The sequence below is a fragment of the Pelophylax lessonae genome (assembly GCF_965119305.1).
Source record: "Pelophylax lessonae genome assembly, chromosome: 13".
Classification (NCBI taxonomy): Eukaryota; Metazoa; Chordata; class Amphibia; order Anura; family Ranidae; genus Pelophylax; species Pelophylax lessonae.
In genome coordinates, this window is record NC_138780.1 from 149394799 (window position 1) to 149420855 (window position 26057).

The following is a 26057-nucleotide window of genomic DNA, read 5'->3' on the forward strand; positions in this document are numbered from 1 at the left end:
AAATGCATATGAAGGTGCCTAAATGCTAGTGCTTGAATGTTCATTCATTAAATCCAATGGCTAGAATAAATGAATATTTTTGCCAACAGAATCCCTAAATGCATCTAAACGTGTGCAAAACGTGGCTTTAGGAGCCCCCCCCCCCCCCATTTTTTTTCTTAAAGCAGCCAAGTTTCAAATGAGCTCAAAGTTCAGTGTGCATGAGGCCTAAAAAAAAGGTAAAAAATATATATTTTATAATTATAGATGCACCGAAATTTCAGCATCCAAAAAATGGTGCAAGAGAAAGGTGCTGATAATAGCACCGAAAACATGATTTTGCAGCGATTTTACTGTGCTTATGGTGTGTTTTTCTATGGTCATGTGACTCAAAAACCACATAAGTGTTACACAGGTGCATTATTAATGCATTTAAATGGGGAGGTGCATTTTTATAACTGACCAAAAATGCAGCAAGCAAGATTTTTTTTTTACCACCACAACAGAAGGCGGAAGCCCAATGGACCAGTGTGAAGACCTACATAGAATTTAAAGGGATACATTTTTCTTGAGCTAAAAAAGGTGCCAATAATGGCCGACAATACATTCATAATCATTTAATTTCATGAATATACAACACAATTATACAGTGCCATGATAAAGTATTCATATCCTTCAAATTTTGTAGCTCTGGCTGTAGGTTTAGGGTCGTTGTCCTGCTGGAAGGTGAACCTCTGCCCCAGTCTCAAGTCTTTTGCAGACTAACAGGTTTTCTTACATTGCCCTGTATTTGGCTCCATCCATCTTCCCATCAACTCTGACCAACTTTCCCTGTCCCTGCTGAAGAAAAGCCTCCCCACAACATGATGCTGCCACCACCATGTTTCACAGTTGGGGTGGTGTGTTCAGGGTCATGTGCAGTGTTAGTTTTCCACCATACAGAACATTTTGCTTTTAGGTCAAAAAGTTCAATTTTGGTTTCATCTGACCAGAGCACCTTCTTCCACATGTTTGCTGTGTCCCCCACATGGCTTAATCGCAAAATGCAAACAGGACTTCTTATGTCTTTTTAACGATGATTTTCTTCTTGCCCTTCTTCCATAAAGGCCAGATTTGTGGACTGCATGACTAATAGTTGTCCTGTAAACAGATTCTCCCACCTGAGCTGTGGATCTCTGCAAGAATTCTGAGCCTCTTGGTTGCTTCTCTGATTAATGCTCCCCCTTGCCCGGCCTGTCAGTTTAGGTGGACGGCCATGTCTTGGTAGGTTTGCAGTTGTGCCACACTCTTTCCATTTTCGGATGATGAATTGAACAGTCCTCCATGAGATGTTCAAAGCTTGGGATATATATATTTTTAAATGAAAATGTTTAATTTTTTTTTTTTTTTTTTTATAACCTAGCCCCGCTTTAAACTTTTCTACAACTTTATCCCTGACCTGTCTGGTGTGTTCCTTGGCCTTCATGATGCTGTTTTTTCACTAAGGTACTCTAACAAACCTCTGAGGGCTTCACAGAACAGTTGTAATTATACCGAGATTAAATTACACACAGGTGGACTCTATTTACTAAGTGTCTTGTAAATGGTTCCACTAGACTTTAGTTAGGGCTATCAGAGTAAATGCAAGCCAAACTTTTCAGATATTTGTAAAACATTTTGAAAACCATTTATCATTTTCCTTCCACTTCACACAATTATGTGCCACTTTGTGTTGGTCTATCACATAAATTCCCAATAAAATACATTTGCGTTTTTGGTTGTAACATGACAAAATGAGGAAAATGGCAAGGGGTATGAATACTTTTTCAAGGCACTGTATATAAAAATATATATATTAAAAAAAAAAAAAAAAAAACAACTGTCATTTTCAGGCTCGGTTTTCAGCCAAGTGCATCCTGCATTTTCGGTACCAAGATTTACATTCTGTGCACCTCTAGCTATAATTTTAGGGAAACGGTGTAAATGAGAACACAAACATACATCAGGGTTTTCTCAAGATCTGACTGCAAATGTGGATATACACGTTAAATGTATTTAATTTGTTTATAATAGTTTTAAATTAGTAGCTCTAACTCATGATTTAATAACAGAGTTAACCTATCATTTTAAATAGTCCTGAATACCGGTGACTAGTATAAATTAAATGTATAATCCTTGCTTATATATTTCATGAAGAGGACTTTATTATATAGCATCCTGGAATATCTAAAAACTATTTAATTACACTGGATGAATATCAAATTGTGTACTCCAATTAACCATTATCTTGGTGAGCTGCAGAAACTCTTGGTTCCCCATAAATAAGTAATGTGAAACATGCAACTCCAGCAATTTCCTCCCAGACAGTGTGAAGGCAGGGAAGCACATTGTGCAGCAGATGACAGATGTGCAAAGCTCAGGCTCAGAAAGGAAAACCACACACCGGGTGACAAAGAATAGGGAAGCAACCAGAGCATAAGGGCCTGCAGCTGCACCTGCAGATCCCCATTAATAAAGATCATATTGTTCCTTAAAGGCATAGATCACCTTTTGGGGAATAAATGTACCCACATTGGTAAAAGAAAAATGAGCCTTTAATAATTTTGCATTGGAGCCTGCAAATGATTGCAACCAAGATCAGCAGATCACTGGTGCAATGCCCTTTTTCTATCTGCTGCTATATATAGTTACAGGCCTACATTTATGGGGCGGAAGGAAGTTCCATGGACTACAAGTACAAGTGTAACATGAGATATGTGCACAAAGGTAGAATGATCCTTCAAATGATTGCTCTTGAAAAAATACGGTCATTAAAAAAATTGCCAGTTATCCTCCCCTCCCGTCACACAAATTGTGAAAAAACAGCAAAGATCTTGAATGCAGACTATGTTCTTTATGTTCACAGCTGTGCTTTGAAATTATACATACAGTGGGTATAGAAAAGAATCACCCCTACTTTGAAATAATCACATTTTGCGGCTTTGCAGCCTGAAATGAAGACCGTTTTTGTTTTATTCAGCTGTATTTACTCGTGCAAAGTATAACATTCAAGTTAAAGATATAAAATAATAATAGAGATTCAAGCGCTCATGGAGGACAGTACAAGCAGGTAGAAAAACAGTAGAACCATTTTGTGAAAAATAAATTACAGGGCCATTAAACAGTGGGTGTGTATTGATTATACTATTGCTAAAAAAAAAAAAATATATATATAGTGTATTTATTTTATGAGCAGCCGGAGACGTCACCTGCGCATGTGCTCTGAAGGAACGGCATACCTGTGCTATTGCTTCAGATCCCTGTGCCGTAAACAGTGACACCTGCTGACCTCATCGCGGCTCGGTCATTCATACTGCTAAATACTGCGAACCTGGAAGGAAGACCGGGTGAGGGTGGAAGCGCCTTCGGTTTCAAGTAAGTTTGTCATAATGTGCTAGTATGCAGTGCATGTTATGACCTTAACTGCCTGCCTGGGCCCCAATTGTTTTTTATTACCAAAAGTACTGAGACGCATGCCTTTACAACCCCACACCACCATATGATTTGGACCAGTGAACAAAGCAAGGTCCATAAAGGCATGCGAGCCAGTTTGGGGTGGAGAAACTGGACCTCAACCAGATAGAACAACTTTGGGATGAATTAGAGCGGAGACTACGAGCCAGGCCTTCTTGCCCATCATCAGTGCCTGACCTCACAAATGCGCTTCTGGAAGAATGGTCAAACATTCCCATAGACACACTCCTAAACCTTGTGGGCAGCCTTCCCAGAAGAGTTAAAGCTGTTATAGCTGCAAAGGGTGGGCCAACTCAATATTGAAATTGGTGGGGAAGATTAGCGCCAGGACAATTTTTTGTTCAACTCAATATTGAACCCTACAAACTAAGACTGGGATGCCATTAAAGTTCATGTGCGTGTAAAGGCAGGGGTCCCAAAACCCCATAGCGTATCTCCTAAGCAGTGCACGTTTAGGAAAAATTTACTGTACCTAGGAGGTAAGCCTTATTCTTTATAAGTACAGAAAATAGCGCATGCATCAATAACCTCAATTCTATACATGGCAACTGCGCTCATGCATGCCATGTCTTTGAAATGTTGTGACAATGTGAGGAACCCGCCTGCACCCATAAACCCTGTAGTTCTCCTTCGGAGTGAGCATGTAGGAATGGCTACTGCAGGGTTCCTATGAACTCTGCAAGGGGGAGGAACCATCCTAAGAAATCAAAATTGGGGCAAGGGCTTTGAGAACCAGCAAAATCTGGAGGAAATAGAATATAAAAAAAATTTAAATAACAAATACATTGTACCTGTAGTAGAAGTGACTAAAAAATACAGTATGGCTAGAACCTTACTTAGCTTGGAGCTGCATGATGGAAGCAGTTCTGCTTTTCAGGGGTTATACTAAAAAAACCAAATTCCCAGCAACTGCAGAACTATTCTCACCCATCAAAACTACACTCAGCAGCCTATAGGGGACCATCAGTTCATGACAACTTTTGCAGTAGAAATCTTAAGAAATGTTAAAACTATTGGTGCAAACTAAAGAATCTCACACACTAAAATCAGTGGAAACAACTGATTGTCTCAAACCATAATGCCTAGTACAAACGATCAGAAAATCGGACAAAAATTGCTTTCGGAGCGATCGTACAATAATCTGATCGTCAATACACAGCTTTCCAGAGCCAATTACCACAGTTCATCCAACATCAGCTAAGAGCCGGTTCACACTGGGGCGGCACGACTCTGTACTACTTCGGGGGCGACTTGTGCATTCCCGTGCACCACGACTTCGGAGCGACTTGCATGGACTTCACATAATGGAAGTCTATGCAAGTCGCTCCGAGGTCGCCCCGAAGTAGTACAGGACCCTTTTTCTAAGTCGGAGCGACTTGTGTCGCTCCTATTAGAAAGGGTCCTGTAGCTGTCAATGGACCGCGACTTGTCAAGCTGACAAGTCGCGCTAGTGTGAATCGAGTCTTAAAGGGACAAGCACGAAAATTATTCACGTACGTTTTTGTTTAATCAGTACAGCATTCCCCCCAAAAAAAAAAAAATCTGAAGACCAAGTCCACGCATGCTCGGAAACTAAAGGATACATTACATCACTTCCAAAGTTGTACTCAGTTGTAAGAGAATTTTCGGAACTTTAATAACCTCTTCATTTTCAATATGAGGCTAGCCTAGCATGCAACAATAAACGGATGATCATTCGTCTAATCTCATCTTGTGTAGCAGGCTTAACGAACCAAAACAGCCTGGACTTGATTCCATCATTGCAGGCGGTCTGTAAGCACATTGCAGGCGGCACCCTAAGCAACACCCCTCCGATGGGATCATCTCTTTTACATAAAACATTTCCTAGTTTTAATGACTAATCGGGCTTAGAATATGGTGTATAAATAAGATTATATGAAACAACCTATTATCAATGTCAAAACCTTCCTTCTCTACCTGTAAAAGGCACGCTATATGATCACATGATGCTACGGATCACGTCCGTGCTGGCACTTGTATAAGGACCACTGGGATCTTCTGCAGGCTGAATAGAATGATAGGCAAAACATTTTTTTATTGTGCATAAAGGGAGGGTTATATCCCCTGTCAAATCAATTTTTTTGCCATCTGTGTCCCATTGGGGAGATTTTACTTCTAGTTCTGGTGACCAATCCCTTGGGGGCCCCCCAGGTCACCAGAACTAGTGTCCTCTTTGGAATCCCACAATTTTCCTCTATCCTCTATTACAATCCACAATTTTCCTCTATCCTCTATTCCTTCTATTTCAATCCACAATTTTCTTTTGCTTTTATTTTCAATGGTAAACAGGACAAATAGGGACAGTGCATCTCTCCAACGGGGACACATAAAGCAATTAAATCCTGACAGGGGTTCTAATCCCTCTCCACTCAAAACTAAAAAAAGTTTTTCATTGTACCAGCTGGGTACAGTTCAAAAATATTCCAAAATGATAAACTTTTTTAAATGATCCCAATCCTCATTTATCTTCCAATAGTCTAGCTTTATGCTAATGCCAACTTGGAAAGCAAACCGCACCCCACAATGCAGACTGAGAACATATCTAATCACCGTATTTTACAGTTCAATGAGCGACATTTCTCTCTAAACAACCAAACCGTCATGAGAACATTCAAATACGGATTGTGTTTGTCAAAACCCGTGTGATAATTTTAAGCAAACAGCCTGTATAAAATCAAAAGGCATCTGTCAACGCACAGTCTCTCAGGTTCCCTTTACTAAAACAAGCAAACCAAATAATGGGTCTCCTTTCTGAAGAACAGCAGAGGGGAAGAAAAGGTGCTGCTGGGACCTCCTCATTTTCCAGCTGTCTCTGCCTATAAACTAATGAATGTAAACAACAGCATGTATTTATTTTCTGAAATAATTTACCAATTTACACAGTATTGATTTACGCAGGTTCTTGCTGTCTGCAAGATGTGTAAAAAGAGGTCCGTTTGCTGTACGAATGTCATGATTGAGCTAATATTTACATGCATACAGTGCAGACATACCCCATTGGCTATCTAATGCCAGTTACACACCATATGTTCACATTTCCCCCCAGAATAAGTCATTCATGTGGTGGCAGCTCGAGCACACGTGGATTCTGAATAACTGAAGACTGGGATTGATCTGCACATGCCCCGCCAACGCATGAATGACTTGTCAGGCGTGGGCTTGGCAGGAGGTGGTGCTACAATGGAGTTTCCAGGCATGCATGGATGAAGAGCAGGGAGGAATAGTAGTGTATTGATTTTGGGGAAAAGGCACCTATGTATTAGTACTGCAGTATATTAGTGGATGAGAGGAGCTAGGCGATACTGGCTATGCTTCGTAATTGGCTTGGCAAGTTCATGGAGGATGTACACATCACCTACATTGAGGTGCCATCAGGTAATGCTGTCCAGCACACAATTAGGGCAGATCCATAGCGGGTACTTGGGTAATATCTACACATCAGCCCTGTACACATGTAAACGATTGCACAAATGTTTACATGCATACAAGTAAAAAAAAAACAATTCTTTTTTAAGGGCACATTCACACTTGTGCGACATTTCGTGCTACATGACAAGTCACAGCCCATTGCTTGCAATGGCACCAGTTCAGATTACTGCAACTTTAAGTCGCACCAATTTCAAAAATGTGCCTGCACTACTTTGGTACAACTTTTGAAGCAACTTTGGTCCAAAGAATGTAAAGTTGGATCAAAGTCGCACCAAAAGTCACATAAATCGCACTGGAAATTATGCAACTTTGGAAATGGGTCCAGCGTCAGCGGTGTATATGGGCCCTAAAGACATCTATGCTGCCGTGTTAAAAAAAAGTACATGCACTGTTTGCACCTTTTGTGATATCCGAATGAATGAGCCCTTATAAGTAAGCAATACCAGGTTTTACTTCTCAACACGCCTCAGACACCCAGATTCCTAAGATGCAGTAATGAGGAACAGAGAGTTCTCTTTTCTTTCTAGCTTTAGGGATGTGGTTTACACTACCTGCATGGTAAAAACACCAGTGGGCCTTGTGCTATTTAAGTGCAGAGCACTATTTACACGTGTTACTTTTATATTAAAATGTCACAGTGTAACATCTCACTCATTTCCACACCACAGCGAACATAAAGGCTGTTTGTAGCCTAAGGACAGACAAAAAATAAATGACATGTCAAAAGGAACTTTGGAAACTGCAGCACTGATCAGCGCATTCTGACAGCAAAGGCATCCCCGCTGTCAGAATACAATAGCACATGGGGAGGATCACTCGCTCTGTGGATGGGTAAATGGGTTTTTTTTTCTTTTTTTTTTTTTAATTAACCCGCTCTTCTGGCTAGTCAAAAAAAAAAATTGAGCCACTTATGTACAGCCTGAACTGGAGACCCACCTAGAGATGAAAAGATGCTGCAAACCCCAAATACTAGTACAAAAGCTAAGTTCCCCTACAGGTTTTAAGGCAGCATAAAAAAAATTTAGACAAATACCAAATATGCTATAAAACTGTAGTTTTATTATTCCAAAGGTTAAAATCAACAATAGTTTAAAATAGGGCCAACTATTGGCACGATCAACATTGAGGAGATTCCTGAAGTCAATACCATGATCAGTGTTATCACTGCTTCTGTCAAACTGGGACTGCAAACTGGGACTGCAAACTGGGACTGCAAACTGGGACTGCAAACTGGGACTGCAAACTGGGACTGCAAACTGGGACTGCAAACTGGGACTGCAAACTGGGACTGCAAACTGGGACTGCAAACTGGGACTGCAAACTGGGACTGCAAACTGGGACTGCAAACTGGGACTGCAAACTGGGACTGCAAACTGGGACTGCAAACTGGGACTGCAAACTGGGACTGCAAACTGGGACTGCAAACTGGGACTGCAAACTGGGACTGCAAACTGGGACTGCAAACTGGGACTGCAAACTGGGACTGCAAACTGGGACTGCAAACTGGGACTGCAAACTGGGACTGCAAACTGGGACTGCAAACTGGGACTGCAAACTGGGACTGCAAACTGGGACTGCAAACTGGGACTGCAAACTGGGACTGCAAACTGGGACTGCAAACTGGGACTGCAAACTGGGACTGCAAACTGGGACTGCAAACTGGGACTGCAAACTGGGACTGCAAACTGGGACTGCAAACTGGGACTGCAAACTGGGACTGCAAACTGGGACTGCAAACTGGGACTGCAAACTGGGACTGCAAACTGGGACTGCAAACTGGGACTGCAAACTGGGACTGCAAACTGGGACTGCAAACTGGGACTGCAAACTGGGACTGCAAACTGGGACTGCAAACTGGGACTGCAAACTGGGACTGCAAACTGGGACTGCAAACTGGGACTGCAATTCAACCAACACTCAATTTTTAAACGATTGTTGATTTTAACCTTTGGAAAAATAAACTACAGTTTTATAGAATATTTGATGTTGGTCCTATCTATTTTTTTGCTGCATTAAAACCCCTGGAGGATCTTATTTTCTTTTTGTACTTCTGTACAGCCCTTAGAAATGCAGAATACTTCTTCCCCATATTAGAGAGATGAGAGGGTCGTCCTAGGACAAGAACTGTGTCCGTCACAGGAAAACCAGGTAAGAAAAAAGCAAAAATGTCTAAAAACAAGGGAGCTACCACACCTTTTTTAAGTGATTAAAAAAAAAAAAAAAAGAAGACTTTACAAACATATTATACTTCCCTCCTCTGTGCAGATGGTTTTGCACACAGCAGCCTGGATCCTCCTCTTCTCGGGTCAGCCTTCAACTCTTCTGGCTCCTCCCTCCTGTCAAGTGCCCCCACAGCAAGCAGCTTGCTATGGGGGCACCTGAGCCGAGCTGCAGCTTCGGGTGTCCATTCAGACATGGAGCTGCCATTTGGCCCCACTCGCTCCTGATTGGCTGAGACACAGACACAGCGCCACTGGCTCCCCCGGCTGTCAAAGTCAGTCAGCCAATCAGGAGGGATAGTTCCAAACAGCCGAGGGACTGGTGGAAGTCGCTGGAAAGAGATGGGGCTCCGGTAAATATTTGGGGGTGCTGGGGAGGCCGCTACACACAGGTTTTAGATCTCAATGCATATAATGCATTAAGATTAAAAAAAAAAAAAAAAAACTACTGACTTTACAACTCCTTTAACCACTTAAGCCCCGGAAGATTTTACCCCCTTCCTGACCAGGGCCTATTTTGCGATTCGGCACTGCGTGACTTTAACGGACAATTGCGCGGTCGTGCGACGTTGTACCTAAACTAATTTGACGTCCTTTTTTCCCCACAAACAGAGCTTTCTTTTGGTGGTATTTGATCACCTGTGCAATTTTTCGATCATGCGCTATAAACATAAAAAGAGAGTCAATTTTGCAAAAATAACAATATTTTTCTTTTTTTATATGAAATTCCCCCAAAACAATGTAAAAATCTAAAATTTAACATTTTCGGCCAATCTGCTTTATGCTACATATGTTTGGTAAAAAAAAAAAAACGCAAAAAGCGTATTTTGATTGGTTTGCGCAAAAGTTATTGCGTTTACTAACAAAGGGAAAGATTTTTGTCATTTTTGTTGGGTTTTTTTTAACGCGTAATGACGGCGATCTGTGATTTTTTTTCGGGACTGCGACATTGCGGCGGACAGATCAGACCCTTGACTGACATTTGACACTTTTGGGGGTACCAGTGACATTACTACAGTAATCAGTGCTATAAATATGCACTGTTACTGTAAAATTACACTGGCAGTGAAGGGGTTAACTTTTTTTGAGAGGGAGGGGTTATGTGTGTCCCTAGGGGCGTGATTCTAACTGATTGGCTGTGGCTTGAGGTGTAGGAACAATGATCAACGGTCCTACATAGTAGAACCGTATGATCACTATTCCTACACAGGGGAGAATGACAGGCGGCTTGTTTACATTAGCCGCCTGCCTTTCTCCCTCTCCACCGACGATTGGGTCCGCTGGTCACACGCGCCTGTGAGGGGCTGACTGCCGCAGTAAATATACTGTGGGCAGTCGGCAAGTGGTTAAAGAGGAGCTTAAGCCTGTAAACAAAAAATGTTAAAGTCAGCAGCTACAAATACTGTATTCAGCAGGAACCGGCTGAGATTCGAACTGTTACTGGGCAGGCTCGATCGATCAACTTGGATACCACCAGCCTGCTGGATGCGATATCTGCTAGTAATAATCACTATAATCCTGGTGGGGACGACTTCCCATGGTTGAAGGAAAGAAATTTGCACCTTCTATGGCCTACCTAAGCTTGCCCATACATGGTTAGAATTACAGCTTGTCCCTACTGAACTGGTGGAGATTTGAACAGTCTATGGCCGGCTGAAGCTGCTCATTGTTTGTTTTCACAGTGATGTAGCTCTGGCAACCTCTTGATAAATGCTGAGCAGCACTAAGTACCCAAAACAGCCTCAAGCAGCTTTGTAAATTACAGACAACAGTAAACTGATGGGGTATGAACTGTGCACACCAATACCAACCTAAACTAGAACCCAGCTAAAGTGTAAATAAATCTTTTTAAAAACCCAGATCGGACGACTTGGGTTCTCCAAAACAGCTAGGGAAAAAAAAACTACCATCCCCCGCCATCATTTCTCCAGAGCAAAAATAACAAAAGCGCTCTTATTCCACTATGACAATATACAGTAAAGGTCAGAATGAAGCAGGCACCAAGGACTTAATACACATCAGAATCCCATACAGGCTTAGGACAGGCCCAGGACGGTGAGCGCTGCACCTCCTAGTCCTATGCTCATATAGAAATACTTTTGTAAACAGACTGAATGAACCATGTGACCGTCATGACTAAAGGTCACTGGGTGAGACATCTTATCTCTCTCTCATCTGCTGACTGTCAAAAGTAATATCCGCTAAAATGGAAATGCAAAGCATTTTTTGAAATACACAGCTTGCAACATGGAATTCTCAGCTTAGATAAAGCTATTTTATCAAAGCTTGCAACATAAGAACAGTCATGTCGTCACATAAAAAGGAAAGGCTTTTTTTTTCTCTTTTTAAGCATTTTAAAATAAATCGATAAAGCGCTCTCAGCACCCCCACTTATTTGATTGTTTAGTTACTGGAAGAAAAAAAAAAAAAGCTAATGATTTTTAAATGGGTCTCAAGTGATTTGAAGAAATCACTGTATGGCAAAAAGCAGGTCTCATAACTTGCTGTATTGTACTGTAATTTTCTGACTGCATGGTAAAGTAATAAAAAAGCACCTGCAGCGCTGGTCAGTGTATTCTGATAGGAGTCCTCACTGTCACAATACAATAACCTCTGCTGGCTGATCAAAAAAATATCAATGGTCAGCTTTAGTAGAGATCATACAATCCATGTTAAACTCATGAGATAGGTATAGGCTACAATCATAGCACTATATTTCCTTGCATATATTTGTTTGAAGTTCGTCCAGTGGACTGTATAGCGCTGCTAGTATGTCATATTTTGGAGCTATATGCTTTACTATTATATGTATACATCTTTGTACATAGCACTATATGCGCCTTCTTTAAGTGGACCTGAGCAAAAAAAAAAGTGACGCTTTGCTATTTTATTGAACCTTTAAAAAAAATGTTAAAACTGATTGTAAACTATTTTTTTTTCATTTTTTTTTCTTCTAAATAAACAGGTTTACATACTTCCTGCTTACATACTTTTAATTTTTTTTTTTTTATTGAAAAATTTAGATGTACCCTGAAAAATCTGCTTCCAAGCAGATCTCCATGATTTTTTTTTCTTTAACCACCACAAGTCAAAAGTTATTTCTAAAGATGACTAAGGTCCATATCACGGCTGTTTACTATATAAATCATGCCTTCATTGATGCCCATCACTATCGCTCTTATTTTAGCACTGCAGCTAATAATTTCGGGTCTTGTATAGTGAAGGGATCCTTGAGATCATTCTTATTTTCCTCTCCCCATTCACTAAAAGAAAGGTGCTCTGTGAGTGAACAAAGGAAGGGGAGGGGAGGGTAAAAGATAAGGTCCCTCCACTGTATGAGAACAAGAATTCTGAGCTGTAGTGCTGGAATGGAGCTGAAGGGGTTAACTTGGGTCATGACACTCCTTACTGAACTGTAAGGGCTCTTTCACACGGGCGTTCCTTTTTTTTTGCCCGATTTGGTCCTTTTTTTTTTTGTAACGGACACGGATGACACTTGTGTCATCCGGTCCGTATGTCCGTTTTTCATCCCATCCGTTTGCGGATGAAAAACTGACATAATGCATCTCTATGTAAATACGGATGTCATCAGATGATCATCCTCTGACATCCGTTTTTGCTTCTGTTCCGTTTTTTGAAAGGAAGAAAAAATAGGGTTCTCCTCCGTTCAAAAAAACTGAACTGAACTGACAAAAAACGGATGTCAGAGGATGATCATCCGTTGACATCCGTATTTACATAGAGATACATTATGTCCGTTTTTCATCCGCAAACGGATGGGATGAAAAACGGACATACGGAACGCCCGTGTAAAAGAGCCCTAAATAGGAACAGTGCCCATCTTAACTACCCTACTTTGTTGCAAATATGCAGATGAACTTTAGAAGTTCCAAGGTGCAGTTTTTGAAAGTGTCAACCACAGGACATTTATGGCGCTTTTCCACTGCATGGAACCGAACGGTTCAGCTCGCTTTTTTGCTTTTCCACTGCTGGTACCGCATGGTACGGTGTTGGAACGTTTCGGTACGGTACGGCGGTGCTTTTCCACTACATGGAACCGAACAGTACGGCTCTCAAAAACAGTACCACCTCGATTGTAGTTCCAAGAGGTACCATACCCGGTACCATATCCCACAATCCTTTGCATGCAGTCACTACTAGCCACTGATTGGTCAGAGAATCCCACCCACCCCGTTGTTATCCCACCCACTTAACTTTAGTACTACTTTAGTGGAAAAGCAAACCATACCATACCGTACCGAACAGTTCCAACACCGTACCATGCTGTACCAGCAGTGGAAAAGCAAACCGTACCGTACCGTACTGAACCGTTCCAACACCGTACCATGCGGTACCAGCAGTGGAAAAGCAAACCGGGCCAAGCCGGTACTTGCAGTGGAAAAGTGCCATACTCTATAGGGAGAATAAGTGTCTTACTTCTAACTGCTGGAAACACCCAAATGCTACAGGTACATGTGACTACATCCAATAGTCACCAATATTATAATGAGTATGGCGACTCACATTTCTCATAGCAAACAACTCTCTCTCTAGTGTACATTTATACCCAGAAACTGAGATCTGCTAAGAGCAGGAGCACAATGATGGGTATTGCATACAATCTGAGAAGACAGAACTGCAATAGGAGGGGGTAATGTTATAAAGATTCTCGCACTAAAGGTGGGTATACACTAATCGATCGATCGTCCAGTTTTCCTGGTTTCACAGCAAGGTGGAACGGAGGAAGGAAATGTATGAAAATTCTCGTACGACAAAGGCTTTCTTTTTTGCTGTTTATTGCTTCGGATCGTGCAGTCTTCCATTTTTTTGATTTTTCTTGTACAAAAACAGTACACATTAACCACTTCCATACTGGCCATTGCGCAGTCATGCAACACTGGACCCATATTACATTTTTAGAATTTGTTCACACAACTAGAGCTTTCTTTCGGTGGTATTTAATCCCCACTGGGCTTTTTATTTTTTTGCTATAAAATAAACAAAAAAGCCTGAGGTTCAGGCCCCGTTCACACGGGGGCGACGCTACTTCCCGGGGCGACCTCACAGGTCGCGGCGCTGCTCGCACCGCGACCTCGGAGCGGCCGGCACAGACTTCATCACATTGAAGTCAATGCAGGTCGCCCCAAAGAAGCTCCGGACCCTTTTTCTAAGTCGGAGCGACTTGTGTCGCTCCTATTAGAACGGGTCCACAGCTTCTCTATGCCAGGCGACTTGTCGCCCCAGTGTGAGCGGGGGCTTAGAGGAGTCCTATCCATGACAGGACTGGTTGTAAGCCTGAGGTTTAAGGAAGTCCTATTCATGACAGGACTGGTAAGGGAAAGGCTACTGGTGCCAAGGAGGAAACTGCAGCTCAGCCATCAATCTGCTATAAGCCACGCGGGAAGGTTTTAAATGAAAAATTGTTCATTCTGTTCGTGTACAAGAAAAATTTTGGAGTTTGTACTTTCAGATAATTTAATTTGCAAAATCTGAATCAGATGTAGAAAATTGTGTACACACTAAATGAAAATCAAACAATCACGCCTTGTACAGGTTTCTTCTTACGGTTTCCAGTGTGTACCACCCTTAAGGCTCCTGAGCATGAGTAATTTCTAGTCCTATTCCTTCTAATTTCTATTTTACAGTTCGTGTATCCAAGTATAACACCTTACATAAAAAATATGAGCAAGTTCAACCAGTATGACAAAAATGCATAACTGGAAGTGAGTTTTGAAAGATTGACAAATAGCTTGGAATGAGCCTGGGGATATATACTTAGATAATCCTTAGAAAAATAATAATCAAGGCAAACAGCCTGAAATAAATAACCATCCTGAAGGTAAAAAGAACCCCAAAATATATATATATATATATAAAAAAAAAAAAGTTAAGAGTCTAAAAGAGGGGGACCAGTCACATGGAAGAAAGAACTTACAAGAGCGAGAAATTAGGTGAATAAAAGTGGTACTCTAGGCAAAAAGGTACCGTATTTAACCCTTGCAGTGCAGGAGAACCCAACTGTATGGGCCCATTCACACCAGGATCTACACATATCTGTTTTTGACTGCACGTTTACATGCATTTGAAAGGTGCTTGAATGTGTTTTGCGCTGTGTTTAGTACTGCATTTGCAGTGCATTTTGCTATACTTTTTTCTGGGCTTGGCTTAAAGGGGTGCAGTGAATTTGCAGTGCATTTGTAACGCTTTCCATGCATTTGCGGGCAGAAAAATGCAGCATGCGCTCCTTTTTTTTTTTACCTGCAATGTGAACTACACCCATAGTTACCTTGATTTTTGGCTGTCTATGCAGTTAGGCCCTTTTCACATGGACATTCCGATCAAGCTCGCCTGTCAGTTTTTAAGTAAGACCTGATCGGACGCTCCATTCACCCCTTTGGGGTAGCGGATGTCAGCGGTGACATGTCCACTGACACCCGCTGCTATCCGATCCGATCCTGTCCGTGAAATCCAGATGGATGACCCTAAATTCCATCCGTCTGGAGTATCAGATCGGATTGGATAAAAATGGTGGTCCCCATAGAGGAGAGAAGGGCTCTGACAGGTCCATCTCTGCAGTGAGCGGAGACGGACCTGTCATCTGCCTGCTCAGCAGGGATGAGCAGATCAATCCCCCACAGAGCAAAGCGGAGTATGCCGGTTAGAATGCCCGTGTGAAAGGACCCTATGAGTGCAGTTCAAAATGCATCCAACTGTGTCCGGTGTGAAAGGGCCCTAAGGGTAGTGTTTTTTTTTCAAATTTCCCTGGAGTTAGGATTTAAAATAAAAAATATACAGTCACTATTCTTAAACATTGCACCAAATGTTCTGAGTGTTAATCAATTGCCTTCATTACACACATAAAGAACATTGAAGGGAGCTATAGAATGGTCTTTAATGGCTCATTCATACAGGGGCTCAGCCCCGTATAGCATGAAAAGTCATGTGTTTATTTTAGTACTTGCAATGACCTGCGTGCTGACAGCCCACACAAGTGAATGGAAGCTAATCTTCTGTACACTCACCCACACAGCAGAGTTTAGGTAAGCAGAGACGGGTGGCACAGACCAACAAAAAGCCTATGTATCCTGTCCCCGCATACCTGTCAAACTTGGCTGTGTGGGTCTGTACAACCAATGCACTTCCATTCACTGATATAGGCTGTCTGCAAGCAGCTCACCACAAGTACAGCCTGAGTGTCTGTGTGAAGGAGCCCTAATGCTGGCCATATACAAATTTTCATTCCAATAAAAAAATAAAAAGGATTCTCCTATCCACACAAGCAAGTTGAATTGAGGAATCCTCCCCGCTGTGCCATGCTGAAAGTGGGACTCCTCTGCTGTCAAAATACAATGATCAGCAGCTGCAGATCGACAAAAGTTTAACAATCCGTTCGTTAGAAGTCTCTCATAGACTTCTGTTAAGTGGGAACAGCCATAGACAGATCGAAATTAGGCTGGTCCCTGCTCAACCAGTCACATTTCGAATCCATTTATGGAGCGCTTTATTCAGCAATTAGTTGTACAATATTTCAGGTTTATAATAAACATGCTGGCCTGGACAAATAGTTGTGAGTGCTAAGAGGCTACTGGATAGTCTTAAAATGTTTCCAAGATATGTACAAATATTTGGTCTTATTAGTGATGCACTGAAATTTTTAACTGAAAATTAATTGGCAGAAAAAGTTTTCAGCATTGTGCCGAAAAAATAAAAATAAAAAAGTGCAGATGAAGGCTGCCGATAACTTGCTTATGGTGTGTTTTTCATAGGTCATGTGACTCAAAAAAGCATCAAAAATGCAACACAGGTGCATTTTTTGATGCATGCTTGCTGCATTTTCTATGTATTTCAATGTGGAGGTGCGTTTTTGGAGCGGTTTGCAAAATATGTACCAAAAATGCACCTAGCAGGATTTTTAACACCGCTTCAAAAAGGTGCCAATAATGGCCAACACTACATTCATATTCATTTAAATTTATAATAATTAAAAAGTCGAATACACAATTATTTATGAAAATATATTTTTAAAAAAACGTATATTTCGTTTTTGGCCAAGTGCATCCTGAATTTTCATTTTGATGCACCACTAGTCTTTATTCTCCTGTGTAAACAAAAACCTTCTTGACCATTAAACTTTTTATCAATTGCAAGGCAAACTGCCAAACAAAGCAAAAAAAATATATATATACCAGTAAACCGGTACGTGTCACTTTGAACTACAAAGCAAACAGAGCTGAGCTGACCCTGCAATAGGAACATTCAATTTGAAATCTTAACCATTGAGATAAGATAGCAGCTAGACAGTGAGTGCATTGTATTTAATGAGTCTGCTGATGAAGACTTGCATTGTTAAAGCCCTATACACACAGGCCAAATGCAGGCTGACATCGGCCGCTTCAAAAAACAAATGGGCGACATTCAGCCCATGTGTATGGCACCCTGTCCAACTATCTAGGTCCCGATCAGCGCTCTCAGCCAATGGCGGAGAGCACTGACTGAAATGTTCTGATGGGGGGGAGGGGTGTCCCCCCCAGTCAAAACACAACAGATAAGCAGGTTGAACAGAAAAACACTAATCATGTGTACCAGGCTTTGGTCAGCCATAGATGGATCAAATTTCATCCAGTTTAGCAGGGGTCGGCCGAGTTTCAGTGAATGTATGGGCAGGCTGGTTGTACTGACATCGATCGACTTCAGTACAACCAGCCTGACGGGTTTTTTTGTTCAATCACTGCCATTGGCTATAGCTGTGGCAGTGATCATTGTATTCTGACTGCTAGGAAACCTCCCGCTGTCAGAATACAAAATCTTCACAGGAAGGACTGAATGTGTTGATGGGGGGAATCAAGCCATTTGGGTAGCAGAAAATAAAATAGCCTAATTTATGGCCTACTTTAGAAGAAGCAGTAAAGCAGAACTTCTGTGTAGCGCTGTAAAGCATGAAGCAGATCATAACCATGCAATGAGCAAATATGGCTGCTTCTATGTTCAATAGGATTTACAACTATACAAAGACACAATGTTTTTTCCAAAAACTTCAACAGCACACGCTGATAACATTTATAGAGTGCTGATTATTTTTACAAGTAATGTATACCTAAATAACCATTAAAAAGAAAATACATTCACCTTTAACCCTATGCTGAGCTGGCCATAGGTGAATGCAAGTCCTTTGGTTCATCGACAGAAGAAAGTTAACTGGACTTTACACAGGGAGCGGTCTAAAGCCGGTCATAGATGTGTTGATGGGGGAATCTGCCCGCAGAGCTATTGTGTTCTGGCTGAGGGGGGGCCTCCAGGTCAGGAGAACACAGTAATTAATGCTAGCGGCTAAAGCGGCTGGCAATATCCACATGAAGAAAGTCTGACATGCTGGTTGTACCTAAGTTGATTGAGGGATACAATAAGCCTGCCCATACATGGTAAAGCCCCGTACACACGTACTGATCGTCGGCCAAACGATCGGCCGTCTTTTGTCCAGGGCTGTCGTGTCTGCTGAAAACTGCAAAAGACTGCACACGAATTTTGTCGGCCAACAACAGCCGACTGCAGAAGTGATGTCATGTGATGGTTAACTTTCCTTGTCTTTTTTCTTTTCTGAGCATGCCCAGACTTGCTAATCTGCTGTCTGTCGGCCGAATTCTGTACTGACTGGCGAACAATCAGCCGATCTGGTGTTGGCCAACAAAAATTTTAATGCCTGCACACCCGCTTCTGTTCGGCCGAAAATGCGCTGTCGGAAGCATCATACTAACAAGCCTACAATCGGCCGAACGGTCGTCGGCCGAATATTTACGGCCGACAATCGGTACGTGTGTACGGGGCTTAAGAATCTCGGCTGTCCCCGCTGAGATTTGAACAGTCTATGGCCAGCTTAAGAGCCAATCCACACCAGGCGCAGTGACTTCTCTGGGCAGTTATTCCCATGCAGTCCCTCGGCAAGACAAGGCAACAATGCCTCATCTCCTATGTGCCTTGTTCACACCATGTTGTGTTGGTGTGCGCTGAAATAAAGCAGGCTGTACTTTTTTCCCCACTGCAATGAAGTGCAAAACAATCTACCCCCTCGTACCTCGCAGCAGCAAACAGAACTTAAAGCGGAGCTCCACCCACAAGGGGAAGCTACTCGTTTGCACCCTCCACTGCCAGGTTTGGCACTTTTTTGGGGTGGGGGCTGGGGGGGGGGGGGGGAACAGTACCGGGTTTTGACAGGTACCCACTACCACTTCTGGCTCAGCCCCCCTTTCCCCAGCAGTCTTGTGGGACACATCACAGGACCTAGAAGACCAAGAGACTATTTACAAGGCACAGCACGGAACACGCAGTAGAAAACCAGAAGTGGGGCCGCAAGGCTTCACTAATTGTTTTCCTTACTTTAGTAGCCGTCGCCCGCTACCGAAGCAGATTGAAGCATTGGCTCAGGTGAGGACATTGCGAGATCTCTGGACAGGTAAGTGTCATATTAACCACTTAAGCCCCGGAAGATTTTACCCCCTTCCTGACCAGGGCCTATTTTGCGATTCAGCACTGCTTTACTTTAACGGACAATTGCGCGGTCCTTTTTTTCCCCACAAACAGAGCTTTCTTTTGGTTGTATTTGATCACCTGTGCGATTTTTTGATCATGCGCTATAAACAAAAAAAAGAGCGTCAATTTTGCAAAAATAAAAATATTATTCCAATTTTTTAACATTTTTGGCCAACTTGTTTTATGCTACATATGTTTGGTAAAAAAAAAAAAAAACCCAAAAAGCGTATTTTAATTGGTTTGCGCAAAAGTTATCGCGTTTACTAACAAAGGGAAAGATTTGTCTTTTTTTACGAGTAATGGCGGCGATCTGCGATTTTTTTGCGGGACTGCGACATTGTGGCGGACAGATCGGACCCTTGACTGACATTTGACACTTTTGGGGTTACCAGTGACATTACTGCAGTAATCAGTGCTATACATATGCACTGTTACTGTAAAAATGACACTGGCAGTGAAGGGGTTAACTGTATTGGAGAGGGAGGGGTTAAGTGTGTCCTAGGGGCGTGTTTCTAACTGTGATTGGCTGTGGCTACTGGTGTAAGAACAGATCAATGGTCCTACATAGTAGAACCGTCTGATCTCCATTCTTACACAGGGGAGAATGACAGGCGGCTTTGTTTACATTAGCCGCCAGCCTTTCTTCCGGTGTAACGGAAGATCGCGAGTGCCCGGCGGACATCAGACACACTCGCGAGAGGGGGGGTCCGGGAGCGCTCGCTCCCTAGACCCTCACAGGCTATCGACGTAGCCCTACGTCACTTTGCCTGTGAGGGGCTGACTGCCGACGTAAATAGTCGTGCGGCGGTCGGCAAGCGGTTAAGTCAGCAGCTACAGTATTTGTAGCTGCTGACTCCATTTTCTGGGGGGAGCCTGGAGCTCCTCTTTAGGATGTAACTTAAAGGAAAACCTTTTATTTTACTTTTGAATAGAGTGGAGAGGGATCAGAACTCTTGTCAGGTTTTTTTGCTGTCTGTGCCCGTTAGGGAGACCTGCCCTCTATTTGTCCTGTTTTCCATTATCAAAAGTGAAAGTATAAGAAATTCTCACACATTTTGGGTTGTCATAAGAACAGTAAGAGAGTGGAAATCTTCCAACAGGAACACTAGTTCGGGTGACACCCTGGGATTCCCTCACTTTGTAGGGATTTCCTCTCACTTCCTATTTTGGCTATGGAACATCTACCCAATGGAACACAGATGGAAGAAAAAAAACCTGACAAGCGTTATAACCCTCCTTTATTCTATCAAAAAAAGTTATGCCTTTAGTTACACTCTCACTTCTGTGACATTTTAATAAAGTTTATTATTAAAAAAAAAAAAAAAAGAAGACAGTGGGACGCGCCGTGATCCGTACATCAGCACTGCAGTGATCTCACCATATACCAGCTGCTACGTTGTAATGCAGCGACTGGTGTGAATGGATCCCAAGAGGCATGAACAAAAAGCACACATTCCCAGGGCAAAATTGGATCTCATTTTTATTGCCTTGAGCAAAAGTTCTTGGCAGTCTCTTTTCTGCTGCTTAGATGTTCACGCCAGATTTGTGTTGGAATCCTTACACAGTCCAGAAAACATACTAGTAGCTTCCCTGGAAAATAACCAGATTGCCTGCAGAATGCGCTTGCTGGATTGTGGTAAAAGTATTTCATTAGCACCTTAAGAAACTAACATTTATATATTAGAAAGAACAGTAAACAATGGGATCTGCCCCAGGGTTACTAATAGAAATGCACTGTAGAGGTAAACACAGTCCAGATGATTGAGGCACTCTTCTCACTTGCCATAAAACTCTAAAACTGATACTTTGAACTTTACCCAACATACTTAAGAGATTGGATGAACTCTTGAAAATCACAGATAAGAACTGGAACCTTCTTATCTGCCAAGGAGAGAGATTCTGAACTGGTAACTCTGAATCTCCACCATACATAGATGTTCCCCGACTGCTGGAACCTCAGGAGCTCACAGAGCTCAGATCAAAGCTTGGTACTCATTTCCACCAACCTACAGAAGTGCCCCAAAAAAAAACAACATATCACAGATTAGATGGAAGACCCACTAAAATCCCTCTCAAATGGAAAGGGGGGGGGGGGCAGCTCAGAGCTCTGATGAGAAGATCTGGCACCTTCCTACCCAGTGTTAGATGATTTAGGACCCTGGACAAGAGTTATTTTGTCAAAGCTTATTTGAACAAGCTGAAATTAGATGCTGATTGGCTACTATGCACAGCTGCCCCAGATTTTGTAGGATCGAGGGGAGTGGACGTGGCCCCTAATTATAGGATTGGGGGGGAGTGGACGTGGCCCCTAATTATAGGATTGGGGGGGAGTGGACGTGGCCCCTAATTATAGGATTGGGGGGGGGGGAGTGGACGTGGCCCCTAATTATAGGATTGGGGGGGAGTGGACGTGGCCCCTAATTATAGGATGGGGGGGGAGTGGACGTGGCCCCTAATTATAGGATCGAGGGGAGTGGACGTGGCCCCTAATTATAGGATTGGGGGGGAGTGGACGTGGCCCCTAATTATAGGATTGGGGGGAGTGGACGTGGCCCCTAATTATAGGATGGGGGGGAGTGGACGTGGCCCCTAATTATAGGATCGAGGGGAGTGGACGTGGCCCCTAATTATAGGATGGGGGGGAGTGGACGTGGCCCCTAATTATAGGATCGAGGGGAGTGGACGTGGCCCCTAATTATAGGATCGAGGGGAGTGGACGTAGCCCCTAATTATAGGATCGAGGGGAGTGGACGTGGCCCCTAATTATAGGATCGAGGGGAGTGGACGTGGCCCCTAATTATAGGATCGAGGGGAGTGGACGTGGCCCCCAATTATAGGATCGAGGGGAGTGGACGTGGCCCCCAATTATAGGATCGGGGGGAGTGGACGTGGCCCCTAATTATAGGATCGGGGGGAGTGGACGTGGCCCCCAATTATAGGATCGAGGGGAGTGGACGTGGCCCCCAATTATAGGATCGAGGGGAGTGGACGTGGCCCCCAATTATAGGATCGAGGGGAGTGGACGTGGCCCCCAATTATAGGATCGAGGGGAGTGGACGTGGCCCCCAATTATAGGATTGGGGGGGAGTGGACGTGGCCCCCAATTATAGGATTGGGGGGGGAGTGGACGTGGCCCCCAATTATAGGATCGAGGGGAGTGGACGTGGCCCCCAATTATAGGATCGAGGGGAGTGGACGTGGCCCCTAATTATAGGATCGAGGGGAGTGGACGTGGCCCCTAATTATAGGATCGAGGGGAGTGGCCGTGGCCCCTAATTATAGGATCGAGGAGAGTGGCCGTGGCCCCTAATTATAGGATCGAGGGGAGTGGACGTGGCCCCTAATTATAGGATCGAGGGGAGTGGCCGTGGCCCCTAATTATAGGATCGAGGGGAGTGGCCGTGGCCCCTAATTATAGGATCGAGGGGAGTGGCCGTGGCCCCTAATTATAGGATCGAGGGGAGTGGCCGTGGCCCCTAATTATAGGATCGAGGGGAGTGGCCGTGGCCCCTAATTATAGGATCGAGGGGAGTGGCCGTGGCCCCCAATTATAGGATCGAGGGGAGTGGACGTGGCCCCCAATTATAGGATCGAGGGGAGTGGACGTGGCCCCCAATTATAGGATCGAGGGGAGTGGATGTGGCCCCCAATTATAGGATCGAGGGGAGTGGATGTGGCCCCCAATTATAGGATCGAGGGGAGTGGACGTGGCCCCTAATTATAGTATTGAGGGGAGTGGACGTGGCCCCCAATTATAGGATCGAGGGGAGTGGAAGTGGCCCCCCAATTATAGGATTAAGGGGAGTGGACGTGGCCCCCAATTATAGTATTGAGGGGAGTGGACGTGGCCTCTTGTCTCCCTATGGATAAAAGATGTTGTCCCACTGGTCTTCCTATGGAAAGGATTAAGGATGTGGCCCCTTATTACCTCCCTATAGATAGGACTCTGGTCCCTGCTCTCCATATTGATAGGGATAGGAACGTGGCCCCCTTATAGTGCTGTGGCCCCTGTTCTCCCTATAGATAGGCACGTTGCTGTGGCCCCTGGCCTCCCTATAGATAGGGGTGGTGGTGGGGCCCCTGGCCTCTCTATGGATAGGGGTGGTGGTGGGGCCCCTGGCCTCTCTATGGATAGGGGTGGTGGTGGGGCCCCTGGCCTCTCTATGGATAGGGGTGGTGGTGGGGCCCCTGGCCTCTCTATAGATAGGGGTGGTGGTGGGGCCCCTGGCCTCTCTATAGATAGGGGTGGTGGTGGGGCCCCTGGCCTCTCTATGGATAGGAGTGGTGGTGGGGCCCCTGGTCTCTCTATGGATAGGAGTGGTGGTGGGGCCCCTGGCCTCTCTATAGATAGGAGTGGTGGTGGGGCCCCTGGTCTCTCTATGGATAGGGGTGGTGGTGGGGCCCCTGGCCTCTCTATAGATAGGAGTGGTGGTGGGGCCCCTGGTCTCTCTATGGATAGGAGTGGTGGTGGGGCCCCTGGTCTCTCTGTAGAAAGGAGTGGTGTTGGGGCCCCTGGCCTCCCTATAGATAGGAGTGGTGTTGGGGCCCCTGGTCTCTCTATAGATAGGAGTGGTGCTGTGGCCCCTGGCCTCTCTATAGATAGGAGTGGTGCTGTGGCCCCTGGCCTCACTATAGATAGGTATTGTGGTGTGGCCCCTGTGTCTTACCTGCCACCGTCCCAGGCTGAGTAGGATGATGCAGAGGGGGATGGCGGTGCCGGACATGGCATGTGTGGAGGGCATGCCGTACTCGGAGTTGTAGAAGACCTCCATCTTGATGACAGGGGGGGAGGGGGGTCTGGGCAGGCGGATGACATCCTTGGTACACTGGCCCAGGTACATCACCCACACCCAGATGACGATCACCCTCCGGCCCACGTACGGGTCCACATTCCAGATCCAGAACGGGAAGAAGGAGATGTAGAAGAGCTCGTTGCCGAGCTCGGTACCGAAGGTGAAGAGGTAATAGAGGAGCCGGTTCCGGATGACGAACTTCTCCCCCTCCTCCCCGGTCAGGGAGTTCCGCCGTTGCGCCTGCTTCCCCTCACCCCGCCGCTGGGGGGCAGTGCCGTTCCCCACCCCATTGGGGTGACAGTCCGTCTTCTTCTCCTCTTCTTCCAGCGGCCTCCGTACCCCGCACAGCCGCTGGAAGGCGGCCACCTTCTCCGGGTCCTGCAGGGAGTGGGAGAGCCGCTGCAGCCCGGTGAACGCCGCCGCCATAGCGTCCCGCATCCCTCCCGGCTGTACGTTCCCTGCCCGTCCGCCGGGCACAATCTCTGCCTCAGCTCCGGGCCTCGCCACACAGCGGACTGTGACTGGGGGAGGAGGAGTGGGCGGGGACCGAGCGTCATGAGACCGGGGGGAGGGGTTGACTGCCGCCAGTACCTCAGGTTGTAACCTGACCTCACCGTGTGATGTGACAGAGACTGACAGACGGCGCAATGTCGTGATATATGTGTGGAATATCGCCCTTATAGAACGATAAAGATAATACTCAATCAAAATCCCCCATTCCTGGCTCCAGGTTCTCCTCACTCTTCATGAATAACTTCCCCACATAAGAAGTTCCAACACATAAATCATGTGCTGCTGGCCACTTTGTGGCAGCGATGTCGCTAACGGCAGCCATTACCTGCGACTTATAGCGAGTGATATAGTCGCTGTTGTCTCTAAGGCCTCATGCACACCGGCGTATGAATTTACACTGCAATTATTCTGCCAGAACTTGACAGGAAAATACCTCCAATGTCTCATATTTGCAGGTCCGTCGAGTCAAGGCAGGCAAAACAAGCAATTGTTTGGGGCCCCGAGCTGGCCTGGGGCCCCAAGACACAGACTGACATTATCCCAAAAATCCAAAAAAAAAACGCAGCGCCTCACACACACAGGCCGGCCTCACACACAAACGACCGGTGACAGGCGGGCGCGTGGGCGGTCGCACAGCAGAGGAGCGGCATGATGTCACGCGGCGCCAGCTCGCTAGGGGTAGAGTGCGCGGCGGCGGCGCGCATCTGCGCAGTGCGCACCACCGGCCTCCATGTCCATTTTGCTTGGGGCCCCCAAATTCCTTCAAACGGCCCTGCATATTTGAGCGTGTTTATAAGCGTACGAGTACAATGCATTATTTTGTCTGGAATATTCACTTATTCTAGAAACTACCATACATTTATGCATATACAATCGCATTTATGCACATTCACGCGTGAATTATACTCCTAGGCGTCTTTCCAAACGCAGCTTTGGGGCATTTTTTAATGCTGCACACAAATATGCACATAAACGCAGGCATGTGCATGGCCACATTAACCACTTCAGCCCCGGGAAGGATTTGCCCCCTTTCTGACCCGGCCAGATTTTGCGATTCAGCACTGCGTTACTTTAATGGACAATTGCA

The 26057-nt window shown here is 44.6% G+C and overlaps 1 protein-coding gene across 1 annotated transcript in view; it reads right to left on the reverse strand.

The window, feature by feature from the left end:
* SGPP1 (sphingosine-1-phosphate phosphatase 1) overlaps positions 1–24984 on the reverse strand; it is a 40994-nt gene extending 16010 nt beyond the window's left edge. Inside the window, exon 1 of the mRNA XM_082275926.1 lies at positions 24332–24984. Within this exon, the coding sequence (XP_082132052.1) occupies positions 24332–24895 (564 nt within the window). The 5' untranslated portion in view covers positions 24896–24984. The remainder of the gene's footprint in view (positions 1–24331) is intronic.
* Positions 24985–26057: the final 1073 nt, after the last annotated feature.